The sequence below is a fragment of the Hipposideros armiger genome, unplaced genomic scaffold, assembly GCF_001890085.2.
Source record: "Hipposideros armiger isolate ML-2016 unplaced genomic scaffold, ASM189008v1 scaffold_706, whole genome shotgun sequence".
In the NCBI taxonomy this organism is placed as follows: Eukaryota; Metazoa; Chordata; class Mammalia; order Chiroptera; family Hipposideridae; genus Hipposideros; species Hipposideros armiger.
The window spans coordinates 520402-531979 of NW_017732056.1; the positions used below are offsets into that span (position 1 = coordinate 520402).

At 47.6% G+C, this 11578-nt stretch overlaps 1 protein-coding gene across 1 annotated transcript in view; it reads right to left on the minus strand.

The window, feature by feature from the left end:
* The window catches only part of ANO2 (anoctamin 2), a 318461-nt gene that overhangs the window by 61038 nt on the left and 245845 nt on the right, over window positions 1-11578 (minus strand). The window contains exon 18 of the mRNA XM_019627082.1: window positions 10298-10493. Within this exon, the coding sequence (XP_019482627.1) occupies window positions 10298-10493 (196 nt within the window). The remainder of the gene's footprint in view (window positions 1-10297; window positions 10494-11578) is intronic.

The window sequence follows — 11578 nt, forward strand, 5'->3', positions numbered from 1 at the left end:
GATATCCAGGATGATGCTTGGGTTTTGACAGGAACAATTGAGTGGTTGGTGGTGCCATTGCCTAAGATACGAAGAATGATGAAAAGTAACAGTTTTGGAGAAAAAACTAAGAGCTCAAAGTTAGACACATTGAGTCCTTGCACCTCTGTGCTTTTGTCCTCCCTGAGTCATTCCCCAAGGCAGGTAGAGGTTGGACTAATAATTTCCTAAGTCCTTCCTATTGCTGGTCTTCTGTATTCTATAGCACAATTAACAAGGCTAGGACAGAGTAGACGAAAACCCTGGGCTGCAAGTCAGAAGACCTTTCTGTCCCAGTGTCCCCAAATAAGTGATTTACTTTTCCAAGCCTTCTCATCCAAATTCCTAAAATAGCACCTCCCTGAAACATTTGTTGTGAAGACTGAGTGAAAGAAAGTAAGGGAAGGACCAAGCATAGTATGAGGTCTCAAACATTTGCTTTTATTATTATAGTGTGGCAAGGCGCTCTATTAGACATTAAATTTGTACACGTTTCCTCTTCTTTAGTGAGAGAGGTACCAGCAGGTTACCTAAAAATCCCTGACAGAACCCCTTTGGAAGGTCAGGGGCGAGCACTTTGGCAACACTTGGGGCGGTGAGGGCCCCTGGAATCACTGAGGGCCACCTTCCACGAGAGAGAGTAAAGTAGGGCAGCATGCGATCTGTGTTTTGAAAGCTTAAGAAGACAAGCTATATGCTCCTAGGGCGGATTTCCAGGGAGAGAAGGGAGTCCTTGGTTCTGGGTCTATGTGATGGGATGGCATCCAGGAGATGAGGAAGAACTTGTTTATGAGCCCTGAAAGCATGGGGCTCCGATAACTGCAGACCCTCAACTGAGCCTCTGAAGAAGAGGATTGTCCGTCCTTAAAGAGCCCAGTGGCCGGTGTGGGACCTGCCATATAGAGGGACCATCTCAGCAGTGGTCCAACCTCTTCAGTCAGATGAGAGAGGGACAGCTGAGAGGGACAGCATCCAGTAGCAATGATATGTAGCAACAAGACGCATAGGAGTAAAGGGCTGGTCACAACCCAGGCCTCTCCCTGTTTAGGCATGGATGCTGGGCTGGCCCCCTCTGCTTTTCAGGATCCCAACAGGAAACAGAATTCACCTCAGATGGTTCAAAGGAAGGGATTCTAATGAAGGCACTACTTATAACAGTGAAAGTACAGGAAGGAATGGTGTTACTGGAACCCAAGAAGGACCATGAGAGCAGATTCATCCTGCAGAAGCTATAATCATGAGAGAATGCAGTTTTGCCAGAGATGCAGGAGAAACAGGGAACAGCCCCAATTCACACTTTTTTTCTGCCCTCTAAGCTTCTTCCATTGCTTCCTATTGGCTAAACCCCACCAGGAGTCAAGCGGGGGAGGTGGGGTGACACAATTTGCTGGCCCTCAGGAACACAGAACACGGCAGAGAAAGGTGGAGAAGGGACCTGGAGAGGAAGCACACAGAGCACGGCCACCACCGCTCCTCTCCCGTCTCAGGGTTTCAGTCGCCGAGTTCTTAGAAAACTCCAAGAAAAGGAGAAAGACAGATATATTGGACTTCTTGCTAGTTGGAGAGAAGACTGCTCTGGTGAGTCACCGGGAAACTGAAAGGGACGTGTGCCTAGTTATAGCTCAAGTTTGGGAAGGAATTCTTGCTGGTTACATTAAGTAGCACATGGACGGTATAGATGCCTGGCCACTGCACTGTACACCTGAAGCTGAAAAATACTGAATGTCAACTATAATTTTATATATATATATATATTTTTTTTCCCCCTCGGGATATGGAATACAGCATAGGGAATAGATTCAATGGAATTGTAACAGCTATATACGATGTCAGAGGGGCAATAGATTGGGGGACGGTGTCATCACTTTGTGAGGAGTGAAATGTCTAACTAGTACATTGTTTCGTGCACCTGAAACTAATAAAAAAAAAAGTAGCAGTGTTACTAGTTATATATATAAGTAACAGTGTTACTAATAATAGTTTCATATAACTGGAATGAATTGTTCCACTAACTTAGGCTAAACCCATGATCACAGTCAGTTTAATTGGTAGTAGCAGCCTCCCACCATCCTCTCCTTCCCAGACAACATTTACAATACTTTAAGGCAACATCACTGAGGGGGGCCCTCAGGCAGTGGTAGGATCCACTCTCACCACACCCTTCCCCTGGCCCCACAGATGGGAAGGCAGGAGGCTCTTCCTCCCCAGGTGCCCAAGGCCACCCAGCGAGTCAGGAGCTGGTGGCAGAGCCGAATGCAAGCCAGCAGACCTGACGCTCAGGCCAGATTTCAGATTACCAGCACTAGGGTCTCCCCTCACCCCCCAAGGAAGGCACAGGCCCCAGGCCCACCCACACCCACCCACACATATCCACAGGTATCCTTGCCCAGGGAGAGCAGGCTCAGGCTACAGTGAAGCTGACTTGCCTGGTCCCAGTGCTCTGAGCCAATAAAGCCAGCGCTCACTTCACCCCGGACTCTTAAAAACACACATTGTCCACATTTGATGGAAAATTAGATCCATCCATATATACCTCAAATGTCCTTCTTTAAAGAATTTTTGGTGTCCCGGCAGCCTTTGGTACCGAGGTTTCCCCTCTTTTTCTTTTCTTTTCTCTCTTTTCTCCTTAATAGTAATATATTGCCTTTTGCTGGGGACAGCTTAGAACTGGGTGCAAAATTTTAGACTCAGGATTTTCGTGGCATTTTCTTTAATTTTTTTTTTAATTCAATAAAGCTCATGGACCCCAAAGTCTGTGAACTTAGGGAGGTCTCTCTATGATGCAAGCCCAACAGGCAGATGACAGTGCAGTCAGAGCTTGCTCCCACTGAATCTCCCTGCTTGTCCCCAGAGATCCCCACCACCTGACATTCAGATGGGTGGGTGCATTGCATTTTAAATTGTCTGGAGCCTTTGGTGTGTTTTCTTTTGCTTTCTAAACACATTTACAATTTCCTCAGGAAAAAGAACAGTTACATATCACCAGGCAGTAGAGTGTCATGGTCTGAGCAACTACCTACATGCTTGGGGCTATTTTGAAGATTAAATATACTGATATACATAAAGTGAACAGTGCTTGGCACAGGGTGTGTGTGTGTGTGTGCGCACGTGCGCATGCACACGTGTGCACACTCACACACACTCACACACTACTATTAACCATGTGCCTTGGTCAAGTTTCTAAACTTCTTTAGGCTACTCATAAGTAAAATGCAAGGTGACCAATTTCCAGTACTATCGTGAAAATTATGTGGGACAATGTATGTACAATGCCTACCAGTGTCTGGTACATGGTGGGTGCTCAATAAATACCAAGTCCTTTTTCCCATCTCTCCTTTTATTCACTCACTTGCCCCTACTTCAGTAGCTTCTGGGGCAGTGACACTGAGGAGGATATCAGCAATATTTAAATGACTCACAAGCACAGCCATTTTCTTAGGAATGGGAGACTTTGATTTTGGTTTGACACAATAATCATTTTTCAAGTACCTAGAGTATGCCAGGCCCTGTAACTAGGAGAGGTTCAATGGAGAGGAAAGAAGAATTGCACAGCTCCACACACAACCCAGAACTTTGCATGTAGTTTTGAAAAGGAGAGGAAGAGGTGGAGGTGGGGGGTGGGGGGAGATCACTTTTTCCTGCTCCACTTGGCTCTTTCTGAGCAGAGCCATCTGGCAGAACCCAAGAGAGGTGGGGGGTGGGGGGAGGGGAGCTGGAGTGAGAGAGTGAAGCTGATAAAAACAGGCGGATGGCATCTTCATTATTCCGCTTTCTATAGACACCTGGTGTCAGCCTTGCCTCCTCCACTCTGTCTCTAGCGAGAATAATTCCCCACAGCTAGAGTATGAATGGGCCCCCTTCCCAGCTAAGCCTGGCCCATGTCTCTGTGGCTCATGATAAAACCCTATGGTTTTCAGGAGCACCGGACAGACATCCTGCTCCCTAAGGTGTGGGCTCAGAAGCTCACTGTTTCAAAGGCACAGTATATCCTTGTGTCCTGACTCAAGGAGGGAGCTTCACTGTTCTCAGTGTTTATGTTCCCCCAAATTCATGTTGAAAACCTAAGCCCAAAGTGATGCTATTAGGAGGCGGGGCCTTTGGGAGGTATTTCGTCATGAGTGTGGAGCTTCTAAAAGAGGCTCCAGAGAGAACCCTAGCCCCTTCCTCCATGTGAGGACACAGCAAGAAGTCTGCAAGTCAGAAGAGGGCCCTCACCAACCCTGACAGCATCCTGATGTCAGACTTCCAGCCTGCTGAGCTGTGAGAACTGAAACCTGTTGTTTATAACCCACCTCGTCTGTGGTATTTTGCCGTAGCAGCCCAGACTAGACAGATCAGCCTTGAGCTGATCTGCTCCGTGACCTCGTTGCCTGGCCTCCCGCCATGCCTGAGCCCTGTCCTGTTGGCCTGGTTGTCCAGGGTCCTGAGGTCTTACCCAGCTCTCACTTGTTTCCTACCCTAGAAACCAGACCCTTTCTCTATAACCACAACCTGTGACCCGTTCAGGAATGAACAGATCACCGGGGAGAAAGACAGTTCTTGTCCGACCCATTCATTGGGATCTGTACAAACTTCTATGATTGATGCTTGCTGAACTGGAGTACACACTTTGTACCATGAGCCCTGACCGACCAGGCCCCGATGTTTCCTTCATTTCCCTAGCAACCCGTCCCAGCACCGCAGGCTTCAGCGCGGTCCCAGCTCCTCCAGTGCTGCCCAGCCTCCGCGTTACAGCATGCATTGCACCCAAACCCATGACTGCTGTTATTATGGCAGCCAGGAAGACAATCACTACCTCATCTACCACTGCTGAGTCAATCACTCTCAGGGCATTTAACAAACTCTGTCTTTTATCATCACGATTTGTGGCAAGAATGGACCTCAGACCGGCCTGAGACCTGGGCCTGCTGAGGGATGTTCCTAGGGACGTGGTCTTCCATGACCCGGCCTTGCAGGGAACACTTGGGAACTTATTGTTTACGCCAGCTGTTTGCACCTGGAGAGCAAAGCACAAAGTCACAGCCCCCTCATCAATCAGAAGATCTGGGGCAGGAAGCCAGATGGGTATTAAACCCAGCGTGAGAATGGCAAGGGAAGCCCCTAAGCCTGGCAGAATCCTCATTCCATTAGGTGGTGTTATCCACAGCTTCATGACCCCGTGGAAGCCTAGGGAACCCTGAAGCCACACCTTTGCCTGCAGGTATGGTGGTCATTCCCTGCTGTGTATGACCACCTCCATTAGTGAGCATGCTTTTTGCTATTCATGAAAACTCAAGTCGTCTGATGCCTTCGTTGTACCTTTCAGTCACTGTCCCATAGGGACAACTTTGCATATGCCTTATTCATCTCAGTATTTCCTCAAATCCTTCTGTAAGCAAGCAGAGATGAAATAATGAATACATAATGCTCACTATAGCCTCTACTAAGGCTTACAGGGGGCCTAGCCTATTGGGCATTCCTTGAAAGAGTTTTTTTGAATGCATGAATGAAAAGAGAGGTGATTTCACCAATAACTGCACCAACAAACTTATGCTAAGATCTGCCATGAGGGAGGCGCTGTAGGAGATATAAAGCAAGGGAAGACAGAGTAGCTGTTCTCCAGGGCTTTGTAGCCTGGTTGGAGCAAGGGGCAGAGACCTTTCCAGCTCACAGAACGTCCACGCACGTGCACATGTTTTCCAGTGTCTTCATAATTAGTCTGGTTCTCGCCAGTGCAGCGTGAGCACTGATGGATGACACTTCCAGACTGAAGTGTTTCATAGCCTCTATGTGACCACCCAGCTCTCTCTTCCCCTGATATGGTGTCCAAGTGGCCTCCATCAGTCTGTGTCCTTGAGCAACTAACTGTGAAGAAGAGGCCCCTGGACTCACACTAGACATGTAGTGTGAGCAAGAGCAAATAAACAACGCCACGCTATGCAACTGAGATCTTAAGATTAATTTATTACCCTAGCATAGCCTTGTCTGTTCTAATACTGGGAGACACACACAACACGCACACGCACACGCACACACACATGCATGCACACACACGCACTCACACAAATACAGGAATGATACCAGACAGGACGTGATCAATTCCAGTGAGTGGAGTAGATAACACACTCCAAGCTGACTCCCACCTTGTGGCCAATAAGCCACCCAGCCTGTGGTATTGTGTCCCCCTGCTGTTGCCTCCTCCTGTGTTATCCCTGCAGATCTCTGTGTGGTTGCTGCCCTCCTGTTGTTCAGGTCTCACCTACAATGCTACCACCTTGACAGACCTTTCCCGACCACCCGATCCAAAGTTCATAGACCCACAGTTATCACACTGCCCCGTTTTGCTTTCTCGCCCTCAAGGAAATGTTCTTGTCTACTATCCATCTTTCCGTTATACAGTGTAAATACAAGAAGACAGGGGCCACACGTGTCTTTCTTGTTTACAGCTGTGTTTCCAGAATTGTGCCTGGCACAAAGTAGGCACTCAGTCAACATCTGAGGGATGAACAAACGAATGATCTGTGGCCCAGGAAGGCCCCAGGGACCCTCACTTTAAAGGACCTCTTGAGGCCTACCTCCCCCAAGAATCCTTTTCTGGGCACTCAGCCCTCAGTGGGTTTCCTCCTACCCACTTCTGAACTCCTGGGGCACAGATCATTCATTCGTTTGTTCATCCCTCAGATGTTGACTGAGTGCCTACTTTGTGCCAGGCACAATTCTGGAAACAGCTGCAGACAAGAAAGACACGTGTGGCCCCTGTCTTCTTGTATTTACACTGTATAACGGAAAGATGGACAGTAGACAAGAACATTTCCTGGAGGGTGAGAAAACAAAACAGCAATTACAGCCGTTACAGCAGCCTGAGCAAGACACAGGGATAGGAAGACACAGGGCAGTCTGGGGTGACCGTGATTTGAGTGGGTTGGCTGAGTTGGAGAAAGTGGGAAGAAGGTGATTGAGAGCCTCAAATTCTAGTTTATATCTGACCTAAGGGCAAAAGGCAGCTCTCTATTGGGGCTGAATGGCAGTGATGCCCCCCCACCAAACCCACTGTTTGAGAAAGGCTGATTGGGTGGCATTTCTAAGAGAGAGGTCCATAGAAAGGGGCTAAAGACAAGGGCACAGTCATTAGGCTGGGACAGCAGTCAAGATAGGAGTAATGATCTGTGGGCAGGAAGGAGGAAAATGACTAGGAAAGAATCAATAAAACTTGGTCCAGAAAAGTTTCCTATTTGCCCAAAGCCACACAGCTAGGGGTGGTAGGGAGGAGGAGCCAGATCTAGAACTCACAGGTTCTTTCCACTGGACTCCCGAATTCAGTGGTCCTTCCACTACATGGCCACACCTCTGAGCCCTCTGGAAACATCCATTCTAAGACAGACAAAGAGCAACGACCTGCAAAAAAGCCTGCAGGGTTCCTGAGAGGAGACCCAAGACACCACTTCAGTCCAGACAGTAAGAAACGTACATCAAAATAGCACAAAAGATATTTGAATTTTAGAGGCAGAATCAGAGTTTGAACCTTAGTATAATGAAGATAGAATACTTCTCTTGCTGACCACACATAGTTTTTGTCAAGATGAAATAGGATAACAGAATTAATTTTTTTTAGTTTAAAAATACTTCATGAATACCGCCATCACAAAACAAACAAACAAAAAAACCACATACTTGCTAGAATTGCATCTCCTTTCCAGAGCACAGGCTTTCTTATGGAGAACTGGACATTGGTTTTATAGCCAGGAGGGGTCTGAACTTTTGGGGTGAGGGAGGGAATGCTATTAGAAGTGGCAGACGTAGCTTCATGGTAAGGACATTGTTTTATGGCCCGATGCAAAGAGAATTTGCCCAGCCTTGTACATGGAAGGTGCTCGCTAAATACTTGTTACTGAGTTTTTGATTGTCTACCACTCCATTTATCTTCTGTCTTTACCACTATCTGGAGCTGTGCAAGAAAAGGAAAATAAAGTAACACAAATGGACAGCAAGAAGACATTTCTGCATCCTCCCTGATTCCCTGCTCCTCTCTCCCCTACTTCCTGCCCACACACTCAGTAATCTCCTTTACTTTAGATCGTCCAGCCTCTCTACGCTGTGGCATCCTATATCCCCACCCGAGTAATTCTGCAAATATACAGCCCCCATCACATCACGCTCTTCAAAAACTCCTCAGTGGTGGTGGGAGCTATTGAGTCAGGAGCTGTTGAGGTGACATATCTTTCCACTGCTGATGTTCCTTCCATGTGGCAAGAGTGTGATTAGCTACAATGCCTCGTCCCCCACACTTCACTCATTTCTCCTCCTGGGTGACAGAAGGGGGAGTAGCTGATCTCATTGGTCGGTCTGGAAGGTAACACTGGCATTCTTCCTCTACTCACTTTTTCATCTCTTCCTTTGGGGAACAAAGGGCCTGTGCTAAGCAAGCATTTGTCTGTGCCCTGCCCCCCATGCCCTAAGACTTGCAGACCTGCCCTAAGACTTGTTGCCCACCATTGGGAGGGTAAATCTGCCTGGAATCCAGTGTTAGGAAGCCTAGTTGACTCTCCCACTAAGCTGCTTCCTCCAATGTGGCCTTTTCAGCTTTAAAGACGATGTCCTGGCTTTTGTCTATATCTGCCTTTACTTACTTTCTCAGCTAGTTCAGTACTCAGGCCAGGATGATGGGGGCTTTTCATTGGATGCCCTTTTGAACTCCTGCAAACATTTTTCTATTGTCTATGGAAATAAGCAGAGTCCTCAACCTAGCATTCAAGGTCTTCCACATAAAAAGAGGTATCATCAATGCTCTGGGGCCAGTTCCCCACTATGCTGTGCCCTGGACATGCCACGGACCCTACAGCAACCACCCTACTGGGCTCCTCTGGCATCCTGGAAATGCTTCATGTTTTCCTTCTTCCCTGTGCGGAGCCCTGCTCCTCAGCTCCCTGGCTTTCAGGCCCACCGAAATTCTACCTACCTACCCGTCGTACAAGCCCAGCCACATGCCCCTTCTCTGTGTGCCTTTCCTCACCCCGAGGGATCTGATCTCCCCCGTCAGTGCTGGGTTTCTCTTTCTACCTCCTCTGCCAGGAACCCTCTCCTCCGGCCCACCCCCTCCTCCCTCTGACCACCACTTATCTTTGAGCTCTCCAGCTGGATGGCTCTACCTCTGAAGCCTCCCCTGAGCCCCAAGGAGTGTTGGATGGTCCTCCTAAGTGCTTCCATAGAATCCTGTCTACCACTAAATACACTGAGGTAAAATGCTCTGCCTGCCTATCTCAGGAAGGGTAGGAAGGAATACAGATAACACTTACAATTATTCACAGGCCTAAAGAGAGCAGAACTGCCACTCTAGATGGTAAATTGCCTACATCCACATAGAAACCAAAGGTAAATGCCCACTGTGAATAGAGGCCAAGATGGGGAAAGGCACTGAAAGAGTAACTGGAATTAGCGAAACCTTTCCGGAATTCTCTGATCCTCCAGGGAAGGCTCCCTTGAAGAGGGGGTTATCCTATCAAGGTCTAGCTGCTAACTGGTCAGTGAATTAAAGACATCATATCATTAATTCGACTTCCCAGAGGCTCGTAAGACGCCGAAACTCTGTGTCCCTAGATTTCACGAGGGAGAGGGGTACATCCAGGCCCCTCAAAACAAAGCAGATGAGGAAAGGCTCTCAGCTCTCAGCAGCCCCCACTCCTTCCCGTCTCACAAGCACAATTGCCAAGAAGTGGTGTTCAGGCAACAGCAGGTTGCAGCTCAAATGACACGTCTGAATATTGAGGCCACTGCATTTTTCTCACTGTCTTGAAGCTTGGGAAGTCTGATATGCCTCTTTGAAGTCTGCTCAGTGCATGGGGAATGTGTGGATTTTCTGGGGCCTCTGACAATATGGGGATAGATAAGACCCTCTTGAGCTCAAGTATCAAGAGGCTTTCTCAACTTTATAATCACTGCTGGGAAAATGAGGAGAGCTAAAACACTGCGATTTTTAACAGGAAGTGTCGAACCTGTCTTGCTTCTGAGTTAGGCTAAAAAGAATAGACCCATGGATTATTCTTAGGGGATAGTGAGGCAATTGACTCGGGCTGGAGGACTATAGATAGAGGATGTTATGAGAAGGATTTCTACCTGAGGGGAGGCCCTTGGAGACCTATCTACACATAACCACTGTAATCCCTCATTTCTCCAATTAAAATGCACTGTGCAAAGCATTTTGTTCCTGTTCCTTTTCTCATGGTGGGTCATTACCACCAAAACCACACTGAACTGACCATGTTCAAGGGGGCATAGGGCAAAGACAGATGTGGGGGCACAATACCGATTTTGGTGAGCCAGTTGGCCACGGCGCCATAGATCTCATCCAGGATGAGGATGACCACGAGGTTGATGATGACTGCTGTAGCTGTCACTGTCACGCGGACATTGGAGCGTGTGGCCTTGTTGAGAGACAGAGCAGCTGCCGTTGTGATACGATAGACAATGACCGCAAAGACAATCGAGAATGTCAGGGCAATCTGTGCGGGGGAAAAACAGGGAGAGTCACACATCCACTGACACTTACCGAGCACCTATTATTCGCTCAGTCAACAGGACTATTCACTACGTCAGGTATTATTAATCTGGAGTCCATTGGTGGGCAACAAGGGAACTGCCAACCCTCTAAGCTCTCATGCAAACTCCAAGAATAGGTGCATTTTCCAGAGAATGCCTTCATTTCTATCAGATTCCAAATGACCCATAACATACATGAAGAACTAAGAATGAAAACACTGAATACTATGGCGTGTACAACACACAGGATGTGAATCATTTCATTGGAGAGCTTTCAACCTACTATGGACATGAGATGAACTCCTATTTAACCATAGTAAATAATGCCTGAAAATGTATTAAATGTTAAATGAAGAGTATAGTTGTTAAAAGGACAGAGAGCGCAGGGGAGCAAGTTGATCTGGGGGCTCCGGGAATAGTTTGTGGAGCAGTAAGATTTAAACTGGGACTCCTTGAAAGAAAACAGTGAGCCATTGAAGGTGTTGGAGCTGAGAAGGCGTGAGCAAGAGCTTGATAGGGTCGGTGCAGAAAGGCTGCCCAAAGGAGAAAAAAGGGAGAGAAACCAGGAGTGAGATTTTTAGACTCTCAGTCCTCAGGGTGAGCAAAATATTACCCTAAATTTCTCTACCAGGCAATCCGAAATGGAGGACTCAGGTTTCTCCTTTGGTGCCTAAATCTCCGGCTGCTATGTTTAGAAGGAAAGTTTAGCAGGCACTTGACCTAGAAGAGCCCTCCATTTCCTCTTTCTAGAACCTGAGAATAATAAGGCACTCTCCCAGGCCGCCTCCCTCTCCTCTCCTATCACAGCCAAGGAAGGGCAATTTCCTGGAAGCTCAGGATGTTAGGAGAAGTGCCCTGAGGAAGCCTCTGAGAGGGAGCAGAGGGAGGGGAGGCAGCTGCTAGGTGTTTAACCTGCTCAGAGAAAAATTCTAATTTCTTTCAGTTAAGTAAAGCCTTCTTTCTTAGAATTCTTTCTGCAAAGGAAGCTGTTTAGATCATATTTCCTCTGTGGGCACTGGCTGTGTGTGTGGGGGGGGGCTAAATGGAA